The sequence below is a fragment of the Protopterus annectens genome, chromosome 1.part1, assembly GCF_019279795.1.
Source record: "Protopterus annectens isolate FY-2018-M chromosome 1.part1, PAN1.0, whole genome shotgun sequence".
Taxonomy (NCBI): domain Eukaryota; kingdom Metazoa; phylum Chordata; order Ceratodontiformes; family Protopteridae; genus Protopterus; species Protopterus annectens.
Genome location: NC_056726.1, coordinates 55219255 through 55246260, shown reverse-complemented (window position 1 = coordinate 55246260; position 27006 = coordinate 55219255). Strand labels below are relative to the sequence as shown.

Here is a 27006-nt window from a genome sequence, read left to right as displayed (position 1 = left end):
AGGGTGAATAGTTTTAATTTAACATTTCATCATTGAGGAATTACTGTGAGCAGTCAATTAGTGAGGAGGAAATCAATGCCATTTGTTTAGTCTACAGCTCTATACCGACTTGTCCTAGGCTGAGATTAGGTGAAAAAAATCTTTAACTTCAGTTTGTTGTCAGTTGTCATCACTACAAAGCACAGCACTCTCAGCTCTCTGTAACGTCTGTTCAATCATAAATTAGTTTGATAATTGGGTATTCAGAGTCACAGAAGGATAACAGATAGGCAACCTGGCCACGGAAGATGGGAGTGAGCAGCTGTCACCAGCTCCCCCATACTAGTGAGGAGGAGGCAGCAAAGCTGTCTAATGTTCTGACACCCCATGGCAGCTAGGTGTTGGATTCACCTCACAGTCAGCATGTGGGCTGTGATGTATGCCATGCATACATGTATGCCTGTCAAGCAACTGACACTGCAGCAACAGTCGGGCATCCAGAGAAGTGTGAATCTCCAGGAGGTCAGTATTATGTCGGCAGTATTTACTCACCATTGAGGCGCAATCATAGGAACTCCTCCAACACATTCAGGGAGGAATGAAAAGGCAGAGAGGCTGAAGAGAATGAGAGAATGATGACTGATATGCATGAGGAAACGAAAAGCATACATTATAAAAAGAATGTGGACAAAAATACAAAGCAAATTTTACTGTACCTACATGTGGATGCATTCTGAAGACGCTACACTCGTCTTAAATTTTGTGTTGAAGGTTCCTGCATTTAGTTAGTGTTCTGAGATTAGGCTGTTCATTGTACTGTTGAAATAATTCTAAATCTGAAAAGAAGGTTGGTTTGTCATTTGCTTACAAAAACTAGCATATGCCAGGGAAAAATATTATGGTGCACCAACTGAATTAAACAACAACAACAAACTGCACATTAACTAATTTTATGTAGACATTTATCTCAAAATTCACAACACTATAGGTAATAAAGGGTGTATATTAGTTTATCTAAATACATATTCATTGAATACGTATTCATTGACGGCTAAACAGCAAAATTCATTACAGTGAGGCATGGAATTTTTCCCAGGGTTAAGAACCACTGGGCTATCACCACAATTTTGCCATTTTTCCCACCGTGGTATGATCTCGGAGTTAGTATAAAAAGTTAGGGGGGAGTGCAGTCCCCCCACTTGGGTGGGTTTGACTTAGTGCATTGTGTGTTCTGGAGTGCTAGAGGGCAAGTGGTTCCTAACCCTGGGAAAAATTCTGTGCTTCACTGTAATGAATTTCGATGTTTAGCCTTTGCTGAATACGTATTCGACGAATACATACTTCAATGAATTAATAAAGACCCGGAATAATGCTGCAATGCTCAGTTCCACATACTGACAACTTTTTACATATACTTTTCTGCCGCCATACCTGCATGCAGCTATTAATCTTTAAAATAATTTCCCTTAGTTTTGCAAGGTAATTTTTATTTCTGATGTGCTGCTGTTATACCACAAATATAGTTCACTGAAATGTGTTAATGACACATTTCACTCTCTTTAGCAGGAAGACTACAGTAGTGCTTATGTTGACTAGACATTACTTCACAGAACAGTATAGCTTCATTTCTACAGTTAAAATAATGTATAAACATAGTTACTGCCGGTATGTTTTTGCCTAAACAGCAGAAATGTACACATCTCCCCATAACCCACCCCCAAGAGTGCAAATTTACTCATAATCCAAGTGAAATGATCTTACACAATTTACTATTGTTATGGCCCCAGCTAAAATTCTGAAGGATCACAGGTATGATGAGATATGTAAATATACAACTGTGGAGACCATACTGTGTCACAGCAAGAAGCAATCACACAGAGTTTAAGACTAGATGGGGCAACATGAAAAGGTCAGCAGAATAGTGTTTTTTGTCTTAGAAGGATTCTAGGACAAAAGGATCTGAGTAGATCTAAAGCAAAAGTGAAACAGCGTTGTTGAGAGACACTGAAAGGTTTGTGTACAGACTATGCTGTCAATTCAGGATGGCAGGGAGCAAATAATGTGTGTGTGTATGCAGGCAAATAATCAGGACACTAACTCATCAACGCCTGCCACTAAAACCTACACTTATGATTCCCATGTGCTTGCTCAAACTTTTTGAGAAATTCATTTTCAAAAAGCTTCACTGTGTTTGGAAGTTAATTACAAGATTAAATAACTATAACAGAACCAAGTCATTGTCAATGTTTTCTTGGAAACTTCTGAATTTAACAAATAACATTATTAAGCCATCTCTTAGTTTTCAATATGACAGACAGTATAGGCCGAGAGATTTTAGTGCTTTCTCGCCTGGTAAACTCTGAGCATGAAAAATCCTTTAATGAACCTACGCTGCAGTTTTTCTAATTTTAAGAAATTAGCTTTGATCTTAGAGTATCGGCTGCGGTGGTGCAGAGGTTAGCGTTGTCGCCTCACAGCAAGAGGTTCTCCTGTTCGATTCTCGACTGGAGCACTTTTTGTGTGGAATCTGCATGTCCTCCCCACCGTCGAATGACATTTAAAGACATGCAGGTAGGTGCGTGCGTGAATGGGTGTGCCTTCTTTGAAGGTTGGGCGTCGGGCTGGCAAATCGGCACCATAAAAATCCACTGCCAATCATTAGCAGATCGGAGTTCCGCTGTGGCGGCCCCTAACCAGGAAAAGCCGAAAGACCATTATAGCTTTGGTCTTAGACTACAAAACAGGTCAGTTGTACTCCAGACTTGATCTAATGATGCTAACATGAAAACGAACTAAAACATTTTCATTTCTTGATTTATTAGTCTGACAGAGCAGATGACTAATGCTCAAAACTGTTAATAAGCTGCTTCCCACAGTCGAAGGTACAGGATTTGAATTCTTCCATCTCTCTTTGCCTACTATGCGACTGTCAGTAAGTCACTTGACCAGTGTGTGGTCTTGTGTCACTCATGAAAAGTGACTAGAGTCCAATGGGTTAAAATGTACAAAGCAAAGAAATAATAAATAAGAAGCATCCTGAGGATTTTGAACCCCCAGTTTATAAGCTGTAAAACATGGCTGATAAAAGTTAAGCATTCTTTCACTACTATATCAAGGTCTTTAAAGACTTTACTGTAAATAAACTACTTACTAACCCTTAGAACTCTAGTTTTACTTACATTAATTACCATAGTATTAGAGTCTACCCATGCAGCTTAGTTGTCTAATGTTGTAGACTGTTAATATCCTCTTCTCTGGTAATAATTTTGCCTAGCTTTACGTCATCAGAGTGTATCCTGCAAAAAAGACAAGACAATCGATACTTGAATCACTGTGCTATTGGTTAAAAACACTGCCCCCAAAACTGATCTATTAGATCCCTTGCATTAGAGGGTACCATTCAAAATGTGTACACTCTAACGTGACAGACCATTATCAATCTACTAGCCAATTATGAATCCCAGAAACAAAACTGCTGCTAGCCCAATCCTATTTCCTCCCTGTCCTCCTCTATGGCTCCCCTCTATTTTCTAATCTACAAAATAACCTGCTGCAAAGCTTGACCAAACCTATAACAAAATTGCTAGATTTGTCATCAGCAGCTCCTATAAATCCCATCACTGCACAGCACTCACAAAACTGCATTGGCTTGAACTAATACAACTTCTGGCCAAAAGTCAGTTAATCCAAGCTTTTACAATTCTTAATTCAAACTCTGACTGCCCATTTCTGTCCAACCTGATCTCCTGATACACCCCTCCCTGTTCCCTGTGCAGGTCCGATAAACACTTACTACAAGTCTATAGACCCAACAAGAACATAGGTAAAATACTCTATAAACACTCCATTTCCCTTATCTGGAACAATCTTCTACTCCAAATCAGAAGCCATACCTCCCTTTCTAACTTCAAACATGACCTGATACTGTATCTCCATAACAACCCTATATGTACCTGCAACCACACTACTTAACCCCTCCCTCTCCCTATACCCACTTTACCACTACGTCTGATCTATAAGACCTTTCCTATTTCTATAACTTACTATTATCTATATGCTCTCCCTTCCTCACCCTCCCTCTAGATCACTACATCCCTCCTTTACTACTTTCTTCTCCCGCACCATCTCTTCCTCTGTTCTGAGGCCCCTTGTACATACACATTTCTCTATTTTTCTTTTACTCCTCCACTAGTTTCTTCCTCAGATCTGAGGCTCCCTGCACATACACAATTTCTCCTTCTAGCCACTAATCTAATAATGCCATATCATTTTCAAATGATTACCTATAACCTTAAATTCCCTTACTGCATACCTCTTGGATTTATTATCATTGTTTTTCCTTTTAAAACATTATTATTATATTTTTGTATAAAGCTATGTTTAAGTCCATGAGTACATTATTTTTTTCTTATCCATTGTATTCATGACATTGTTTTGCTCTGTATTATTGTAAACTTGTCTCTACATGTATGTCTGTTTGGGGCTTTTCCCCAAGGGTCTACACTGAAAAAGGGTAAATTCTTACCCAGCTGGACCAACCAAATGCAAACTAAAATAAATAAATAAAATAAATAGGCCCTTCTCCTACTTCCAAGGCAGCTATTTTAGGCAGAAACAAAGAAATGATGTTGGAATTAATCAAATTTCCTTTAAACATTTAGATTGCAGATAACTGTTGCACTGCTTGCAGTGTAAGCATATTGTGCAGTATTTACAACTTCTGTTTGTTAAAAATTACATATTTTTTTCATGTTCTTTCCAATACTGGATAAAGGACTATTTGGTCTAAAATTAGCAAGGCTCTTATCACCATTAAAGTGGAAAAACAGTACTCAGCTATGGAAAAAATGAACAGATTTATTAAGCAATTAAGGCAAACCTGTTTCACAGTTAACCTGCAGCTTTATCAGTGCAAATAGTTTAACTACAAAGATATGACAACTTGTATAAGAATTCAGCAAACATGAGCCAAGCTAGACTAATATATAAATAAAAAAAAAAACAATGTCAAGCAAAATAATTGAAGTACATCATTGAAATGCAAAATTCTAATATGAACCACATAAAAGACATATGTTACAACAAATATAAAAATATTAAGTAAACAATATATATATACAATTTTACAGATGTTTATGTAACCCTAGCTTAAACCAGGGTTATCTTTATATCTGTATAATCTACATGTTCTACTTGCCATTGGGGAATAAAGGACTCCATCAATCCCCCAAAAAATGTAAACTTGGCCCCAGAATGTCAACCCAGCTGTATAGTGCACTACAACTCTTTTTACATCTAAATCAGTCAAGTGTGAAATTGTTTTACAGGCACAACTGGTGCACCCAATAGAGAAGACACCACATACACACTGATTAAGCTAAATTATCACATACCTTGTGTTATATTGTTAGAGAGTGACTGCATCTGGAATTAAATTTATGAATTCCTAATAATAAAATATTTTGTATTTATTACAATGCCACACTACCAGCTAAATTCTGTTGAACATTTTTGATGTTCTGGGGTTAATTTCCGATTTGCATACCCCTCTGCTATTCTGCCTATTACCACCACTACTTGTGAACAAACTATATCTTCTAAAATGATATAACCAGTCTTCATTTCTACACTAGGTTTCAGAAACAATCTTTGTTTCACGATTCACTTCAATTAAAGTTCGCCCATAATGTCAAATTTAGAGAACAACATATTACACACCAGTGTGCATGGATTCATTTTCAGTTTTAGAAAATCCGATCCATTTCCGTCTCTCTCTCTCTCACTCTCTCTCTGACAAAAAAAAAAAAAAGGATTATGCAACCTGACTTTCCACAACTTTCAAATAAAGATGCAAGAAGTCTGCAACCTGCATGTCAAAAATGCAGGCTATTTCTACTATAACTCCTTGATTTACAACCGAGAGTGGAACCAAGCACAACTGGCAAGGAATTAAACTGAATGAAAAACTCGAATGCAACCATCTTCTGCAGCAGAAATAACCACCCAGCAGCCCCTGTGCACCCAAACTTATATTTACCAGCTCCACAGTTACAGCAACATGAAGAAAAAAATGACATGTGTAAAAGAAAAAAAAAATGAATTACTGTCAGTGCACACTTTCAAACCAGACCTGTAGTGACTTCCTAATGAAAACCAGTAACGGAGGAGTTCAACATCAACAAGCCACAACTTGATCAGATAGAAGCTCACCCAGTTTGTTTGGCCATCTCAGACTGGGGGATACCAATTTGCCTCAGTGTTGTCAGAATCTAAAAAAATGCCACCAATTAATTTAGAAAAGTTTAGAAATATGTTATGAGTAGGTATTTCTTTACTTTCTGCCTGAAGGTTGAATTTCTTAATGAGACTGTCAAAAAAAATTGGGATAATTCCCTTGCTTTCTATGAACCTAAACAAAATAATTATGATGTTTGCTGTTCTTGACCAAATGTGATCACTGATATTGTTAGTATATAATGTTAGTCAGCTGGCCCTGTGGACCATTATGAGCCTAGCCAATGTTAAATCCTACTCCATGTTTAACTAAAAGGTGTCAGTACTAACTAAAGGGCTGGATTAACAGGTCCCCATCCGCTCATCAAGGCTGTTTTCAAGAGAGTTATGGAGCTACGCTGATAGGGAGTGGCAGACTGTTCCACAGTATGGGAATCTTTTAGGCGGGGTATCTATTAAGCCAATGAGTTCTGTTTTAAACTGTGATACAGATTTAGGCCCTCAATACTTGTGGTATTTCCTGTTTTTCAGTAGCATATAAGTTAAAAGGGACCAGGTCTTTCACAGCCCTGCAGGGCAAGCAAAGATCACTGTCTAAGCACCTACAGGAGGCAGGGTAAAGTGATAGGCTCTTATTTGATCTGTATAATTTAGGAGCTCATACTTCAGATTTTCTTGGTTAGGAAGTACTGGAGTCTTTCTAGTAGAGTGATCTGTTTGGATATGCACATGTCAAATGGACAGTGTGTTCTGTTATGGAATTGATTATGAATGTGGAAACTGGGATAATAATTAGTCATTAGTCCAGCCAGGAAGAATGTTCTAACAAAGCTTACCAAATGGTGGCCAAATGAGATTTCACTGCCCATGTATGTTCCTATATCCACAATAAGGATATTGGCTCTTTTTGTCATAGGCATAGGGATGTAAATGTTTCACACAAGTGGTGCTCTCTTTTCCCAGACAGTGCAATGCTGGACTTTTTAGTGATAAGCTTCAGTCCATGGTCATGACACCAGGTACTGATATGATTTAGACACTCTTGCAGGACATGGGTATCAGCTGCAGAACTAATGACAGAACCAAGCTTGCAGTCATCAGAACACTATATGTCAGCCACAGGCTCTTGATGTCCATCTGGACATCATTGAAGTATATGCTGAAGATAAAGGGAACTGATAAAGAGCCCTGTGGGATGCCAGTAGTGACAAGTCTTTAACAGAAAAGTGTGCCACAAAACCTCATTATGTAGGTTCTGTCAGCCACCAATTTGCAATCCAACAGGTTACAAATGGGTTAATACAGACATAAATGACCTTTTCAATGATGACACAATGTTGGATTGTGGCAAAGGCTTTAGCCAGATCCAGGTAGGCAGTGTGCACTGATTGGCCATTATCCAATGCTTCAATTACTTCCCTCCCCCCAAAGACGTCTACCAAATTTAGTAGACAGGTGCTACCCTTTATAAAGCCAAATCGATTTGGGTTAAGAGGCTGCAGACTACCACTGTCATTATTTATATGTTCCAATATAACACACTCCATGACTTTACAAACAGTGGTAAGACCAATTGGTCTATAGTTCCCAGGGTTGGGAATGGTGCCATTTTGTCCAGGGACACTACAACGTCTGTTCTGAAAACGTCAGGACAGGTTAAGACTGAAAAGGTTTAGTTATAATGGACTCCATCAGGCTATGTTTACTGCTAAGTAAGAGACAAACTGCAATACAGATTCATAGGTACTTACTAGGCTCATAATCTGTGAGGATCTTAAGAAGCTTATCATTACATTCTGTTAGTAGTTTTTAGCCGTTATATTTTGCATACAAATAACCCAGAGATAAGATAATGGCATTTGTTAATACTAAGTTAGACATGGAGAAGTTCTAGGCTAGGCATTATCTGATCCAGCTAGCCTGGAGATTATTTTGCTAAGTATATGGATACACCATCACCTTTAGTGCCTTCATTTAATGTAGTAGCCCTAAAAGTGTGCTAGGCATTGAAACCCTGCATAATGGAGTGCTTTCAGTGATCTTGAACCACGTCTCTGTGTGATGATGCATACATCAATGTTTCACAGAGTAATGAGTACTTGTAGGGAGTGGAGGTTTTTATTTTTTTAAGGCTCCTAGGGTTGAGCAGCAATGCCTTAATATTATCCAAATTCTATTTACTTATCTTGGAAGCTTTAGAAGACTGACATTGCCTAACAAAGGCAGTATGGGGATTGAGAAGAATTTAGCCAATATAAAAAAGCCTTGGAGAGAGGAGCAAGTCATCCTTGGCAAAGCAGTTGGAACAGTCTACTATCTCTTCCCAGGCTGATATATACTACACCCCCGATATATACTACACCCCCTTCGAATGGCACCTGACGCTAAGTCAATTGCTGACATCAAGATTTTCTTAGTATTGCAGCATCATTCTTGGTGATAGTAAAATGCTGCTTACAGCTAGGGTCACATCAGCCTCATACTCCAAGAGCTCCATCATCTCTCTCTTCATATAGTCCAGGAAGGTACATCTCAAGTGACTTACACCCCTGTGTACTATGACTATGTCATGGGTGTACTTATTGTGCAAGGACTTGAGTGCTTGCAAGATAGAGTGAATCCTGGTGCCTGACAGACAACTAACCATGACACCCTCTTTGCACAGCCTACTGAGTTGTGCATCCATGTGTCTCATTATGGAGTCACCTATGACTAATATATTGTATTGTGTGAAGGTTTGCCTTCTTTGTTTTTGAACTGGGTTAGTGTGACTCAGGTGTATGTTCATGGTGTGTGCTGCCTGTGTTATATGTTGGGTTGCTTATGGTACTGGTTTCTTAGGTTACATTTAGGAGGCCTTTGTGGTTTAGGTGGGTTACTTTTAAGTACCTCAGCATATGGGTTGTGTAGTACTGACAACCTGCCTGCTATTTGCCAAGGGTTTGTGCGAGAACTTTGCTTATAATAACACTGTATAACTGCATCTCTTACTCACTGGGCCTGTTGATTTAAGTAGTAGATGGTTGTCAACAAACATGACAGAATACCTACATTGTCTCAGGAAGCCTAGTTCTACACACATGATTGAAAAATATCACTGCAGATATTTACTAATACACATATATTGTCAGAAATCAAAGAGATACTGTTAGGATCTGTTTAAGACTAATTATGGGGGGGGGAGCAGGAACTAGGGAAAGAGTAGAGGAATGGGGAGGAATTGAAACCAAATTTGTTTGAAATAACAGCGATACCCTCTAGAGTGCGGTAGTTTAACTCATTAACACCTATGCTGAATGGAATATCACTCCTCTAGCAACCAAAACACATCTTGCATTGGAGGGCATTTTCTGAAAAATAAACTTAAAAAGCATAAGATAAATAAATATGTTATGAACAATAACAAATAATCACAACTGTACTAATATCTGTTATCAGTAAGAAGTATTCTTTACATTGGTAACAGCCACTGAACCCGTAAGTCCTTTTATAAGTATTGATATATTATAATGCAGACAAATCCCAAATGATATTTTTGATAAACTATGAAAAACAAATTATCACATGTTGGAAAATGTACAATCTAGATGGACATTAAAATATTTTTGTTAACCAGACATAAGTTTTCAAATGACAAGAAATTCATCTATGAGTGCATGTTTACTGAGGTATGTACAAAAATATGAAAAAACATATGCTCAATTGTACTATTATTAAAATAAACAATGAATCTCTCTCAAGATGTGCAACTTACAGTACACATATCTAAGGCAGATTTCTTCGGTAATATTTAAGGTTTCATATGATGTCATGCAACAGTCTGTATGCTATTTGGTCTTAGAAGTACTACGTGCATATGGAAATACTGTTTATTTTCATAATTACTAACAACTAGCAATATCACTAGTATAATACAAATGGACATTACTCTCCCACCACACCATATCATACCACACCCTTCAATAACATGTAGGGCTCTCAGTTAGGAAAACATGAACATAAATATGAAAACATGAATACATGACAAATGATGACTTCTTCTTCTTTCGGCTTTTCCCAGTTAAAGGTCGCCACAGCGTATCACCTGTCCGCTCACGATTTACAGTGGGGTTTTACAGTGTCGAGTCGCCAGCCCGGCACCCAACCTTCCACAGAAGGCACGCACACACACACACACACACACACACACACACACACACACACACACATACACACACACATACACACACACACACATTCACACCTCAGGCCAATTTAGAGTGTCCAATCCACCTACAGCACGTCTTTGGGATGTAGGAGGAAACTGAAGCACCTGGAGGAAACCATGCAGACTCCACACAGAAGGCACCCCAGCTGAGGATTGAACAGGAGAACCTCTTGCTGTGAGGCGGCAACTCTAACTGCTGCACCAGCACAGCCACCCACATGATAAATGATGACCAATTTCTGTAATTCAGACATCCTTGCAAACAATCTTGGTGTCATTTTGCCAATAACTTGTACTTTCTAAGATTGCCCATAATTAGCTGGTAAGTCACGTAAAGAAGCAGACCCAACAAAAAGATGTAGATACTATAAGAAGCTACAGGCATAAACTAGAAGTATACAAAAAAGGCTTTACAGACTTGAATGAGTTAAACTACCTTATATCAGTCCTGTGCAGTACTAAATAGCGAATCCTAACAGAATTAAAAACTGCCTTAATGCTTTTCCACACATTATCTTTGGAAGAGGTGGTGATATATATTCCATGCACAGCTTTGCAGCTTGTGATCTTACACCTGGACTTTTTTTTTGACCAGTTTAACGTCACTTTTATAATGATGGAATCTGAACCAATTCCTTAATGTAAGCAGTTTTTTTTCATTTATTGTGGAGGTTGTGGGTACTGGAGTTCCACCTTGGGGTATTATTCTTAAATTTCCTTCATACTTATGACTAATAGGTATGAATGTTTTGATAAGGTAATTAAGGAGAGAGTAAAACTCCATGTCAAAAACACCTACATTTGTTGTAGGACCCAGAGGACGTGGAACTTTTACATTTCATATGTCATCCAAGAGTTCTAGAAGACCAACTTCAGAGAAATCCCTGAATATAGTAGGACTGGATGTAATCATCAGATGGGCTCTTAAAAAGAATATGACAGTCTGATGGTCTGAATTAAAACTGGAGAGGGAGACCTTTAGTGTGAAGCCAGCAGGGACTGTATTTGTAAAAACAACGTATTAGAGATTGGATCCTCTAACTGGAGGTACAAACCACTGTGCATATTTGGTGTTAACTGCATATGCTTGCCAATTTATGGATGCATAGTTAACATCCCCCAGGATGACTGTATTATACAACAGGTAAGCACTCCAACTGGTATAGGCAGCTATCATAGACAGCATGAAAAAAGAATGGGTTCTACAGCTGGCAACGACAGATGAACTTACTTACTGGGCTGTCTATTGGGGGGAAAAAAGAGCAGTAATACTGGGCTTTTTTCTTCTCCTTTAAACTTGATTTTCAATGGGGGCAAGTCCCCCTGTATCCCTCACCCAATTGTGTGAGGCAAGACTCCCACACCTCCTAAACTCATATATACAAAGACTGCCATACCTTAGAGAAAAGGGAAATAGAGAAATAATTACATAATAAAAGTGTGACTTTTCAGTCATTCAGCCTTCACATTCTGGGACTCAGCAATGCAAATCCTACATTTCAAACAGTTATCTAGTTAATGATACTACAACGTCCAGGAATGCAAAAACATACACAATCTGCAGTGAGGTACTTAGAATTCAAATAAAAATGCATATGGTCCACAAATCTCCAAAGTGTCTGAACAAATTATAAGTCATTAAACGTGGTGGAGAGGTATTTTCATTGCAATGATGCCAAGTTTCGGTAATTACACAGATGATGTGTGCTCAAGAGTCAGAAAGGCTTTGAGGTTGGACATGAATCCTTAGCACTATCATGCTGACATAGTCCGGATTATAATTTATTAGGCTGGACAATTTAGAAGACTGACTTCACCTAGAAATGCACTGGGGGGGGGGGGGTGCAAACCAATATGTGGAAGCACTAAGGGGAGAGGTTCAAGACATTCCTGGCAAAGCAGGCAAGACTGTCAATGACACAATTACTGAGCTATTGTTTAAATCAACTTGTGCTTTGTTTTTTTTAACTGCAGCATCACTGATGATAAAAGCATGATTCTGCTCAAAACCAGCTTCTTCCTAACCTTGGTTGCACGCACTAAAAGCACAACCATGTCTCTCCGGCAATCCATCTCCCCTCAGGTAGAGGGTCTAAAATCATTCACTCTCACATGAACTATGATCAAGTCATTTCTACACTTTGAATAAAGGATGTAAAGGCTCCAAAGTTATCCCAAATCTTAGCACCTGAAAGACAGCTAATCATCAAGTTATCCTTGCTCAGCTTAATGGGTGGAACTTGTCACAATGGAGTCTATGACAACTAGAACTTTAGAATGGATAGATCTTTTGGTTTCTAATAAGATAAAGAACTTGGCCTGCTCTGGATTTAAAACACCGCTTAAATCAGCATATTCACAAAAATCCACTTTTTTGTGGTTACAGAGCAGTCTGTCCTTCCCCATCTGCCAGAAGGCAACTGGATGTGCTGTTTTGGGCCTCCAGGCTGTATAGCTGCAAATCAAAATTACAGAGGTGTCCAAAAGGTTCCGTCACTTCCAAATAGGAGGCAGTCGTTTTCATTTCTGTACACAGTCATTTGGCCTCACTACAACTCAAAGGGTGTTCACAAGATGCATTCAGTGGCCCTTAAACTGCACGGTTTCAGGATTCTTCCTTATATGAACAGCTGGCTTGTAGCATTCCCAGCTGGATATTCTGATTGTTTCCAGAGATTCATTTATGAGTGCTGTTTCAGTCCTTGGATGTTAAGGTGGACTTTGTTTAATCTAACCTGATGCCCACACTGTCCATTACCTTAATCTAACCTGATGCCCACACTGTCCATTACCTTCAAAGGATAAACTCGGATTTTTTGAACCTTTTTTTCTGGTGAAAAGACTCTGGCCATCTGTAGTTTATCTGATACAGAGTGACTTTGTTCTAGCAGCTCTTTTCCTTCAAGTACTGGGCCACACAGCATCCACTTCATACATGTTATCTCATACTAGATTCCACATAAGAGATCTTCACTAAGCACTCAAATTTCAAAGGAACAGCCTTCATATCCATTAGATGCTCAGGTCATGATATCTAGGAATATAAGGAGCATCTAGCATGGTGGACTCACGAGTCCAATCTCTGTCTATGCAAAACTTTCAAAGCCACTGTTCCTCTGATGACTGTGACCACAGATACCCCCCTACTGTAAGATTTGGGCGGGGGGGGGCCAGTCCAAATCACAGCCGAACTGTGAGGCCAATTTGCACAATGATATCCTGGGGGCGAAAGCCATCCTTCTCAACTTGCACATGTTTTAGATCTCCCTTCACATCCATACAACTTCCATTCCCTCAAACAACAAGCATGGCAGTGGATGGTAAAGCACTAAAACAAATGAAAACTACTATCGACTAACAAAATGGCTGTGGGGGAACTCATTACTGTCCTGACTGGCGTGTGAGTATGGGAATGGACCACTGCTTCAGATTACCAGTACTTGGCTAACCAGCTAAGTCACTTCCTGCTGATACCCCAGAAGTGATCTCAGCTGTTCACTAACATGAAGCCTGTTCTGTCATTGGGGAGAAATCTCTATGCAACCTATTTACATCCCTGACCAATTACTTATTCCTCCCTCCTGAGGATTTTGTCCTGGAAAATTTACTCTGCATCCATTTTAGCCTGCTTTCTCTGCCATCTTAAAATACCTTTAATAGAAGACTCACTTTCTAGTCACTATAGTTAGGATTTCCAAACACAAGCTTTCTGTACATTATTTTTACCAATATAGGGTGTCCATGAAGACCAATCCTTCCTTTATGCCAAAAGTAGCAATGTACGCTATTATTAATCAATCACTGCCTTTCCTGACTTTTTTCCTAATTTTGTTGACTGGGAGGAATATCTACTTCTAACATGGATATGCATAGATAGACTTTACTTAGAAAGAACAAAATAAATAATGAAGGATTTACAACTATTTATTTCATTTTCATCCAAAAACTTTGGTTTGAAAGTGCCCTAGGCAACTATTCCTCTTTTGCTTTCACATTACATACAATTTTAATCAGAACTATGGCAGACGTTTACTTGAATCTACAAATGACAGGTTCTACTAGAGCAGTGGCCAGGTCTAACCTTTTTCAGTAATTCTGTGGTTGACATTTGTGTGGACTGCACATGAGCACTGCTGAACACTTTCGTAAGGCACTACAAGGTAAATGTGATTTTCAGATCTAGGTCTTCCTTAGGGGCCATTATTTGGTGCAGTTTTTAAGCCCACCTAAATAGACCAAGCTTCAGAATCCTCTATGGGTACTGAAGGTGAAGTTCTCAATGATTGTTATGAAAGTTATGCATTTACTGTAATGAGAGGTCTGTGCCAGCAGTTTCCTCTCTCATCACCATCCCTACCCTCTTTCTCTCAACTTAGGCTTAGAGGATGTCTTTGTTATGAGGAAGCAGTAAGGAGCTGTTTTCTGTTTCACTGCTATACTCTGTTTGGGCTGTCAAACACTCGGAGAGGAGTCCTTAGAAGTGCAGCATCATGGATAATGGTGGCAGAGCTAAGGTAGCCTGGGTAAGTTTTAGCTGTGGAATAACTCTTGCAGGTGTAAGTCTTGTGGGTGATGGAGCTGAAACTTACAGTATGACAGAGCTGCACTGAGTGTGCATGACTTTTGTTTATGTATGGCTGGAACTTTATAATTTTGTGGAACTGTGGTATTAAATGTTCAAGGTAGTCATTTTTTGGGACACTTCTGTCAATGTATTGCATACGGTTGCACAAATTGTAAATATGTTGCCTTAACATCAGTATCTTAAATTTCATTTTGGATAACTGCTGCACAAACTCTGCATCATAGTTCTAGTGGTGCTCCGCAGATGGCAAGTTTAAAATTTGAGCTCAAAATGTTAAGCTTTCAAGTATATGCTGCAAAATAAGCTACATAAAATGGGAAGAATACACCTCCTGGTAATATTCCATGTCCAGGAAAACAGACTCAGCAGGACAATCTAACAAGAGATTCACAGAAGCATTACACCCTGTTGATTTGCCTTGCTCATGCCTCTCTGGCTCTCTGTCCTGGCCTAGATGTGAGTTGATATCAGTAAAGAGTAGGTAAAGGAGGTCCTTGGGTAATGGCCTGAATTGTTGCAGGGGCAGCTCATGCAGGGAAGCCTGCACATCCAGAATCAGGACTGATCTCTCCATACCACAGGTAGAGACCACCATCCTGAGGGCAAGCACTGGATGTCAGTAGCCCCAAGAATGAAGTCAAGAAGAAAGACTCCAATCTCAAGACAGACATGTTGATGCTGACCCTAAAGGTTGTGGCAACCAATCAAGGTCAGTGGCTTCAACACTGGATAGCAAAATGCTGACTCTATGGAAAGGATGCACTGTCCCAAAGGGGATGAGACTGAGGAGAGCCCTAGCAGATCAATGCCTGAAAGCACAGGAAGCACCAACCTCAAAGGAGCTGATCAGGAAATACTGATGTAGACAGCAAGGCCGACATTGGAGCTGTTGAAGTTTACAGTACCAGTACCAGCTGGGCCATGTATATTGAAGCCAATGATAATGAGTTTACAGGTGGCCTGAAAGGAAATGGGTTTCAAATTGACCCTAATGAGAAAGTTTCAAGACCCTTATTGTAAACTGCAGGCAGACGAGGTGTTCTCGAGTCTTCAAACTTAGCAAGGAAATACACCAAGTACCATATTTCTGTACAATAAAAATGCTTCACACAGCATGGAGGACAAAGTTTGGGCTCAGATAAGATAGTAAATGCACCTTCATTATGAAAGGAGCTACTCCCTCAACACAGTCAGACTTTGGAGGAGAAGGTTCTACCATCATTACATCCCGAGCAGAAGAGGCATCTTTCTCAACAACTAACTTTCACTTAACTTGTTTAGGATATGGGCTCAGCAGCAGCTAAAACCCAGAGTTTTTCCAACTCCAAACTGCTCTGTCTTTTAACTTGGAAGACATAAAACTGGCATAAATCTGGCAACCATCAAAAAAATGCTCTTTACCAAGACACTTGTTGGTATGCTTATTTTTATGGTGGGATTCTGCCCCCACTATTTGAAGAACAGAGAATTTGTCTTCTTTTCCACTCTGAGCACTCTGGACCTTTCTTAGCCCCAGAATTTAGACAGTACCAGAGTTGCTAATGCACATAAAGAGTGTAAAGAATCTATCCCCCTTGTTTTTAGGATCTGAAAAGAAACATAGAGATTGATAGCCTGATTCAGCATAAACTCAAACAACTTTGCACATGAAATAGGGGTTTGTGCACAGAGTGAACTTATGTTTGTAAACAAAACAGATAGGGTTTTTCCACCATGAGAGCTTACAACTCAGATACTCTTCTTGCAGAATTCAGAGCAATAAGAGGAGCAGTTTTCTTCTTGCAGAATTCAGAGCAATAAGAGGAGCAGTTTTCCAAGCGATGAACCTTAAGTCAGCCTGTGATATCCCCACTCTGGGCCAGTAATCAAAGAGCCTGACACTGGAGAGGGAAGTTCACCTGGAACGAAAATAGATATACACATTGTGCTTGATGCAGAGAGCTGCATCTGGAAATAGTTTCCCTTAAGAGCACACAGGGAACACACACATTCCAGGGTCTGGATTCCTCTCCCTCTCACTAGGGCACCAGTGTGACTCCCCATTGGCACAGCTGTAGAGTTGAGTCCTCAGCTGAGTGTCCAAGGCATGTCCTCCATCACCCTCTCTATGAAACCAGTTCTTCATGTCCCAGCTGACACACACACACACACACACACACACACACACACACACACACACACACCTGGGAAAGGCTGGCACAGATTTACTAGCTATGCCCCGTTCTGCCCAGACTATAAGGTAGTTACTGCCACCAGACACTCCAAAGCCAGCTACTCTAAGGCTCTTAACAAGGGTACCCAATTATAATGAGTGAAATTAATATTAGTACAAATGGTAGTGTTTTGACCAATGCAGTAAGGCTTTCAGGAATAGCCACAGAGTCACCAAATATATACAAGTACTCTCAAAGTTTAACATATTCTCTAAAGGACAAGCCACAATGAAAAGTTTAAATACATTTAATAATAAATAATAAAAGATTATGAAAACACTAAATATCTACTTACAATAAACACCAAAGTTTCAAGCACAGGAAATATTAAAATAACACAGATGAGTAGTTTCACACAGATACAGAAAACAATACTTAACTAATCTCACTATATTTTTCTGACTGATCTAAAGAATTACTATTCCCTGATCACTTATTAGAACAAGGCAAGATGAAGTAGGTGAGGGGTCCTTACTTGTTAGGTTCCAAAAACAAAGTGCTCTGAGACTTCAGTCTCATCTAGTACTAAAATATCATTACAGAGTTGGCTTACATAATGACATCACACACATCCAGTCATATGACTTCTTGTTCCCATACTACCCCCTTTGCTAGAAGCTGACAGGATTTAGCATGTGTGTGTCAATAATACCCATACATAGAGCTTTGCTTAGATCTGTTGTAGCTTCTGGAAGTCACAAAACAATTTCAGACTTCTACCCACCAGAGTAGCAATTAGTTCATTGATAAAGACAATATAGCATGCTTCCTAGTACTTGTGTTCCCAGACATTTTGTCTCTTGCCACAATCAGAACTGTAAGATGCAATCTTTATGGCCTAACTTAATTTAATTTCTTACTATTTTTCAAAGTTAGCTGGACTGAGATTAACCTCTTCTCTTCCAGTATCATATGTACAACAGTACAGTCTGATAAAAATGTATATTTCTTTTCTGTCCAGCAGGACACACTGTTGATACATTTTCAACAGAAGCAACTTTACAAATATATGTTCAACACAAGCATCTGTACAAATCGGGTTGATATACAAATGACATATAATCCTTTACAAAATTCCAGCTAGCTATGCTGACATATTTAACACATATTTAACACATCCACTTCCTTACTTCTCTTGGCATAGCTGGCAATACCTCACATAGTTACACAGCCTAACAACCAGGTTCAATGGGTGACAATTAGTTTTTCCAGCACTAAACTGAGGTCTCAAGGAAGGGAAACTAGTTCCCCTTTTAGAAAGTGCTTGGCTATAAAGAGAGAAGAAAGAGAGGGGTCCAATGGTAGACATGCTGAAATGACCACAAGATGAACCTGTATAGAGCAAAAAGAAAAGAAAGAGAATAGCAATTCACAAATATTTCAGTAAAAGTGGTAGAAAATTCCTGATGTATCCCTAGTCATTGGCTAGGCACCACCTACAAAATCTCTTACATTTGCCAATATATACATTTCTAGTATCATACCTTCTTGCTTCCTTTAATACCTGTAGCACATCCTCTTGAAAGAGGTGCAAATCTGAAGGTAATGCTACTCAATGCTAGAAGTCTAAACCTCAAAATGCACTCTCTCGAGGCACTCCTAAAAATGGAGAACATCGATATCTGTGCAGTGACTGAGGCCTGGTTCAAGGCTCCAGAGATCACCCCTGCAATACCAGGCTACAATTCTTACCACACTTTTCGGCCACAAAACCAAGACCAAAACATTAAAGGTGGAGGAGTGTCCATATTCACCAAGGATATTTACACCTCCAGGCTAGTTGCCCAACACAATGCATCTGAAATTCTCCAGGTGCAACAAACACTAGGTAAGACTGCAATCCAAATAGTAGCTTGTTACAGATCTCCCACCATACCCCAAGATTCTCACTACACCTTCCTAAACATACTGGAAAATATTAAGATACAAACAAACACCCTAATACTGAGTGCCATTAATTGGGAAAACTTATCGGGTACCAACTCCTTTTCCCAACGGTTCTTGGAATTCATAAATTCCAACGCCCTGGATCAACTAATCCATTGTCCCACCAGGGGCTCCAATATCCTAGACCTGGTCATTACCAACATGGGAGATAGATGCTCCACACCAGTGGTCACCACCTCATTGGTCAGGTCTGACCATAAGCAAATCACCCTTGACATCCACATCCCATCCCCACCCCCCAGTAAGGAAACCTCCTTAAAAAACTTCTCCAAAGCCAACTTCATGCTACTGAAGTCAGAAGTGACAAAGTTCACAACACCCACGCAGACGGGATCTGGAAGTTCGACTGCAGAATCCTACACTAAGGCACTGTACGAGCACATCCACTCGTACATGAATCGTGACATCCCAAATAGAACCAAGATGCTCTTCTCCAAAAAAAGGAAGCCAATCTGGTGGTCCCTGCTATAAACAAACTATACAACAGAAGGAAGAAACTGTTGCAGAAAAGAAAATCCCAGGATGCAAAAAAATCCCTCACCAGCCTCAGTAAGAAGCTGAGATCCCTCATAAAATCCTCAAAAGCTAGTTACGAAAATAAAATTGCCAAAGATTCCGAAGACAACCACAAGGCATTCTATAGTTATGTCAAGAATCTAAATGGCAACGCTCAGATCTGCTCTGAGCTACAACAGAATGGCATTAAATATACTGATCCCAAGGATATTGCCAATATCCTGGCAGATCGATTTAGTACCAACTTCACTCCCCTGTCACCCCCTAAAGGGCCCATCTCAATACCAAATGATTGCCAAATTCCGATAATCACAGCCACACAGGTAGAAACAGCACTCTCCAAAGCTAAGAATACAGCATCCATGGGACCAGATGACATCCCAGGCTGTGTACTACATGAACTACAAAATGAACTGGCACCCCACCTAAGTGTCATGTTTAATCATAGCCTTACCTCAGGCTTCATGCCCACTGAGTGGCGCACAGCTACAGTTATCCCGCTCCACAAGGGAGGATCCGCCTTGGATCCCAGGAACTACCGTCCCATCAGTCTGACAAGCTTGATCTGCAAGGGCATGGAACGCATTATCATGGAACTTACAAACAAAGACATTGGCAACCTTCAAACACTGGACCCCACCCAGTTTGGGTTTGTGAAGGGCCAATCTTGTCTCCTGAATCTGATTGACTTCTTCAAATCGGTCTCCAGAGCTATGGATGAGGGTAAGGTGGTCTACACAGCCTATCTGGACCTCGCCAAGGCCTTCGACACCATCCCCCACTCTGGAATCATACATGAACTTACTAAGCTGGGCATAAATCCCTACATCACTCGATGGGTTGCCAACTGGCTTACTGACAGAACCCAGACTGTAAAAGTAGCCAACTCCAAATACAAGTGGAGTACCTCAGGGTTCAGTCCTGGGACCACTCGTTTGGCATCTACTTCTCTGAAGTACAGGCCAACACTAAGGGACTCTGGCTAACAAAGTTTGCAGATGACTGCAAACTGGGAGCCATTATTGAATCCCCAAATTATGTGGATATTCTACAAAAGGGCCTTACAGAAACAGATGCCTGGTGCCAGAGCCATGGGCTCAAGCTTAATGCCAAGAAATGTATAGTTATCCCCTTTGGAAAAAAACATGTACCCATGAACTACCACATAGGTGGCAGGACACTAAACATTGAAAGTGTGATGAGAGACTTAGGGACACAAGTGGACAGTGGTCTCACTTTCAATAACCACATCGCCACAACAGTCAGGAAATCCTTCTATGTGGCACACCTCATCACTAAGGGCTTTTCATCCAGAAAAAAGAAGGTCATTGTCCCACTGTACGCACCCCTCATTAGACCCATTATAGAGTATAATGCCCCATTTCGTATGTACCTCACAAGACATCTGCAACAGCTGGAAAGGCCACAGAAATATCTCACTAAAAGAATTACAGGCCTTAAGCAGATGCCATATGCTGACAGTCTTAAAAAAACTCCCGCTATACTCTGTGGCATATCATCTACTCAGAGGCAATCTCTGCTTACCATACAAGGCCATGTCAAACCCTGAGCTGTTGGACATGCTCCATTTAAAGAAATCCCAATCCCTCAGAGCCACACGCTCCAGGGATCTAAACCTTATCACCACAATGAACAAAATATGCTGGAGGGATAGGTTCCTGACCCAGAGACTCCCCATACTCTGGAATAGACTGCCCATACATGTCAATCAGAGCGCCTCATTGGCCCTCTTCAAAAGGAACCTTGATGATTGGATGGGAGATAGGAAATTCACCCCGGGGATCATGTCAGTCGCCCTGCTAGACAGGGGCCCAGAGAAGTAAATATTGTGGGAAAAAATTTCCAGGGAATTTTTATGGCTAGGCTTGCATAGGCCTTAGGGCCAATAGCCTAGTACCAACCTATTAACCTATGAACCTGTGAACCAAAACTGATTCACCCAGGCAGTCACCTGAAGTTGTTTGATGTTGGAGTAAATCAAACTCCCTTAACTTGTGTGAGTTAGTCCAGCCTGTGAGGGAGCCTCTGTTGGCTGTTACTGGCCAATCCCATAAGAAGATGAAACCAATTTTTCCTGGGTCAGATCGGAGAAGTCACCACAATGACTTTTGGGGAGTCTTTCTGAATCTTTAGAATTACTCTGGAATTCATTGGAAAGATTGGAAATGCATATAGGGTCATCCCTAGCCAGGGGGATGAATGAGGAAGGAATCCTGGAACAGAATCTGTTTAGTTGTCGGTTTTGAAAAAAGGTGTTCCCCACATTTGGATCAGTTCCTGGAAAATGTCTTTGTTGTATTTCCACATGTGAGGGACTGCCCAAGATCTGCTAAGCTTGTCTGTCACTCCATTTTGCTGTGATGGTGAGCAAAACACCTGGACAGTTAAACAATGCTACAGAGTCGACTCCCAAGCTACCACTGCATGCCAACACAGAGGCAATGACCTGATGTCCCCCCCCCCCCCGCTTTATGTACCACATAACTGTGTTTATAATGATATGGACAAAACCTGGGTCTCAAAGATGATGTAGAGATTTTATGACCCGAATCACAGCCATTTGATATTGATGTGCTTTGTTCTGTCTGAACTGTGCCACAGTCCTTGCACTTTTACCCTCTTTAAAACTGCTCCTCAAGCAAATCCGACGAATTGGTCAATACAGATCATACTAGAGTAGGTGGAGAAAGGAAAGACCTGGATTATGAGCAATCTGAACCCTCCATCAATGCAATTCTGATTTGATAATGCCCAAGATTGGAATTTGAAACTCTAAGGGATGACAATGCTTGGTCCACATGCTTTTGAGGTATCACTAAATCTTTTTCATCTGCTGCCTGGTAAAGGGCATTCTAAAAATCACAGAAGTCAGGCAGCCTAGTATCCTTGAAAAATTTTCTGACAGTATATTGAGTCTGGCAAGAAAAATTCAGGAAGATTTCTACATAAAAAATCCACCTGCTCTCGAAATAGGAAAGTCTTTTACAACATAGTGTCAATCAGGCAACCTGCAGAATTCTTTTATGTTTTAGAAGAGAAGATACCTTTGCTAAGTCTTCTGATAACTGGAAAAGGCAAGGCACAAATAAGCAAATAATCTAATTCAGGAAAAATGAAGATACCTTGTATTCTGCAGTGGGTCACCAGTGCAGCTAGACACATTGTAAACACTTATGGTCCAGTGGATAGACCAAAGGGTAATGCAGAGAACTGATATCTGACCTGGATACACTAAATCGTAGAAATCCTCTTGAGGATGCTTGCTATTGGAATGTGATGGTAAGCTTCCTTGAGGACAAATGTTTGGAATGTGATGGTAAGCTTCCTTGAGGACAAATGTTACCATAACACACATATCTGGGATCAGAGCCAACACTGTTTGAAGGGTCAGCATCTTGAATTTAGGAATTTTTACAAAACAGATCCAAAACTGGTCTCCAAGAGCCAGAAATATTGTGGAATAAAAGTTCTTTCATATTTGATGATCAGAAGCATGATCTAGGACTCCTGCTTCCAACATGCATTGGAGCCCATGGGGAAACAACTCTGATTGGGAGGGGGGTGAATCCCTTTGAAAGGAGGGAACTTTTCTGTCTATTGCCAACTGTAACCCTCCTGAATCACCTTCAAATCCTATTTGTCTGAGAAAATCGGTTGCTAAAAGGGAGCATCAAGGTTCAGACTGTGAAAGTGGGAGAGATGTAGGGGCTGGAGGGAAAGGGAGGATGACTGGGTTCCTGGCATAGTCGTTCTGAGGGGGTCATCTGACCCTTTTGGAAAAACTCCCTTCTTTTTGGAATTATTTGCCCCTCCTGCCATCTCTTCTTAGGTGCCTGTCCCTGTGTTATCAGCAGGCACTTCTTGTTTGTTTTGCCTTTTAAAGGATTTGGAAGGAAATAATTCAGGGATCTGAAAAATCCTAGACACTCACTGCATTAATTTACCCCTCTCCTCATCTCACTGTTTGTGAACCTGCACAGCCAGAGGCCAAAACAAAGCTTCCCAATCTAGAGAGGAATTCAAATTTTCTGACTTTATAGCCACTGACAACTTTTGATTATATACCCAAATAAATCATCTCAAGACTGTAGCTGAAGCAGAAGCCTGGAAACAGTATCAGTACACTCATTCATACTTTTTAGGGCATGTTTAAAATTTAAGCCAGGTTAGAAACAATCTGATTCGAGTAAGATCTACCTTCGGAAGGGTGGGAACTGAAAAACTCTCTCAAACTACCAGCACACTTTAGCATATAGAGTTCCACATGCAGCCCTAGTAATTAAGAATTCTATACACTAAAGAGGTGGCAGAAAATAATTTGTTACCTAGTCTATCTAGCAGCTTACCCCCTTTATCCCCAGGAACTGTGATGGGGTGGTAAGAAGCCCGTTTGCAGTAGGAGAAATAGCTGCTGGATCTGCTCCAAGATGAGAAAAGATACATTTATTAGATTGTGAGACTTCAAACAGTTTATGTGGCTTTTTAGGTACCGATGGATGAGAATCACAACTACTGCAGGCACTCTAACTATGGGGTGGAATAATTTTGTTTATTAGTCTTTCTTCCTTGTGTATGCATTTAAATAAGTCAGTTTCATTACAGAATAGATCTAATCACTAAGAACGTTAGACAACAAATCAAGGTCAGCTGAATGGCATAGAAAGATAAAGTCCTCACTATGTTGCAGGTAAGCAGAGTTTGATTAGCAGCTCAGGTTACTGCAGCAGTTGGATGAAGAGGACAAGACTGAACAGCCATTGTTGGCTTATCTATCCTGGAATGAGGGAGGTGACATCTTGCTGAAACAGTAGGTGTTACCCAGTGGAGACCGAGACAGGAAATCCTGCACAGTCACAGTTCTTTGCACCAGTAAGCCAACAGGAATTTGCCAGGTAGAGAAATGCTTCCCCTAGGGGGACAGCAACAACAGACTCAGTTGAGCTACCAAGGGAGCAGTGGGTGATCCCAATGGGAGAGGGTAGGTCACCCTAAGGGCCAGTAAGCTGACAAGCTCCCTACCAGACTCTTGCTGGGGGACAGAGAGCAGGTCAGGGCTTCCGGTTAGGAAAAAATGAGCTGCAGGGTCCTCACACAGCCCAAGAATACCTGGTTCTCATGACCCCAAAACAAATGTGCCAACTGGGTGTTCTTTCAGTGGAACAATCACTCACTGACCTTGGGGGGGGGGGGGGTCAAGGCATGCTATGCAGCAATCTAATTCTTCAAAAATGCAAATCATTTGCTAGAAATTTTCTTATAACATATGCTCTACCAACGCCCATACTAAACTTCACTCAAAATACCAAAGCTGTAAAAAAAAAATAATTAATTAAATAAATAAATAAAACAGCTGTGTGTTCAAAACACTTTCACCAAACAATACAATAAACATTATTTTTCCTTCAAGGTCATAATCATTCCCTAACCATTAATTTGCCTACGTAACTACTTGTCCCACATAAGAATAGACTTGGAATAAAAATCTTCCCCACACACCCTTAGAAACAATAGCAAAAAACATACCCACATTCCACAGATCAGTTCACAAAAGCAGTTTCAACACGACAGCCACCAGCAAACTGAAAACATCTCCCTGCATCCGTAAACTGACATCATACAATTCAGAAAGGAACAACATACACCTAGAAAAGACACATTTTTTCTAATTCCAAGGACAAACATTAAGCTACAGGTTTTATCAGTATGTTACATCTCCAAATTCCTATATGTGGATGTAACTCTGAAATAAGTAAAACATGTAAATGGTGCAAATGTAAGTCAGAAAGTGTACATGACCAGAAATGTAACAAGTCAGGACGGGTAAATGATCAGTAACATAACTTACTGAACTCAAGAAAACTCTCCAATACACGTAGTAGTCCTTAGGAATGTACTCCATATTCACAAAGTAAATGTAAAAATAATAATTCTAACAAACTATTCTGTATAGCTGCTGAATCCCTGAGTTAATTTCCCTCTTTCTTTTTGCGCCCTGCACAGTACTATAAATACACTTTCACAAACTAGAGTGATTCTGTCTTCTCTTTTTGTAAATGAAAAAAGATAATACTGTTACTGGCAATACTCCACAGATCCAGTGCTATATTCTGATTTATCTTACCATATACTATTGTATCAACAGTTCATCATGTCTAATATGAGTGCGTTGTAGGCTAATGCTGAATAGTCTGACTTAAAATGCTACACAAAGGTCCTATTTCCCAAAGACCTGATCTCAGTGTTAATGAACACTTACACAGACAGCAGGTCTTTTGGAATCTGGCCCCTGGTGTAAGTCTGTTTACAGAAGTCACCTGCACTGACAGCAAGTTTTTTGGAATCAGGGCAAACGTACACTGAGAGAAACTCTTTTCGGAATCTGGCCCATAACCTCTATTTGTACTGTTAATTAAACTTGCTTTGTGAACTTTGCTTTTAGGCCAAAGATATGGCTGAAAAGAACTACTGACCAGTTCACTTGTTCAGTAGGCAAAACACTAGTTCCAGGTTACAACTAATTAATTCCATTCTGATGAAGTTCCTTTTATGTGTGGAACAAAAGCGCTCAACTCATTTGTGTATCTTTTTGTATCTGGCTATTTTTTCAGGCTCCATGTTTTAAAGTTCTATGCCTTACAAGTGATTGAGTGCTGTTTTGTTATTTTTGTTACTAGTAGTTGTACCACCAGCGACTTATCTTGGTTCAGTTTCTTTTTTCTTCAATGGGTAGCTTAGTTCTGAAATTAGATATAAACAGGTTAAGCAACTTGGACACAAAATGTATGTTTTATCTCTGAACTCTGTAACTGTCTTAACCTAGCAATTACCACATGGTTCTTTAGACTTTAAAAGTTTCATACAGAAATAAAAATCAGATGTGATATCAAACTGCAGAACTACTGAGCTGCCAATAAAATACCTTGGTGTTTTCTAAATATCTGTATTACTAGTATATTTCTGGAAAGGAATTTACAACGAAATAAAAAGTCCTACGCTGCATTTCTTCTACCTGGTTCGGATGGATATTTCTTTCCCTATTTATCATTTTCTTATAAACTTTATTCTCAGCCTGGTGTAAAAGGTTAAAACTACAACTCATCTGATGAAAGATTTGAAGTACTTAATTGCTGCATGCTACGTGACTACAACTCCTCTTAGTAGTGGAAAACCTGTATAACTTTAAGGGTTTAGAATACTGCAAAGCTTGAATGACAAGTGAGGTGTGTGAACTGGTTGCTTATAAAAGAAATTAGGGTCTACACGAGTCTAAAACAAATTCAATTGTTAACAATGCAAAGTTCTAC

General features: G+C 40.0%; 1 protein-coding gene across 5 annotated transcripts in view; it reads right to left on the bottom strand.

Annotated features, from left to right (window-relative positions):
• Nucleotides 1-27006, bottom strand: part of LOC122803862 (testis development related protein) — a 1047168-nt gene that overhangs the window by 895628 nt on the left and 124534 nt on the right. Inside the window, exon 1 of one of the 5 annotated variants that reach the window (XM_044073578.1) lies at nucleotides 700-726. The exons of the other annotated variants lie outside the window; for them this stretch is intronic. Within the exon in view, the coding sequence (XP_043929513.1) occupies nucleotides 700-711 (12 nt within the window). The 5' untranslated portion in view covers nucleotides 712-726. Of the gene's footprint in view, nucleotides 1-699; nucleotides 727-27006 lie in introns of those variants that run through there. 5 annotated transcript variants of the gene reach the window in all.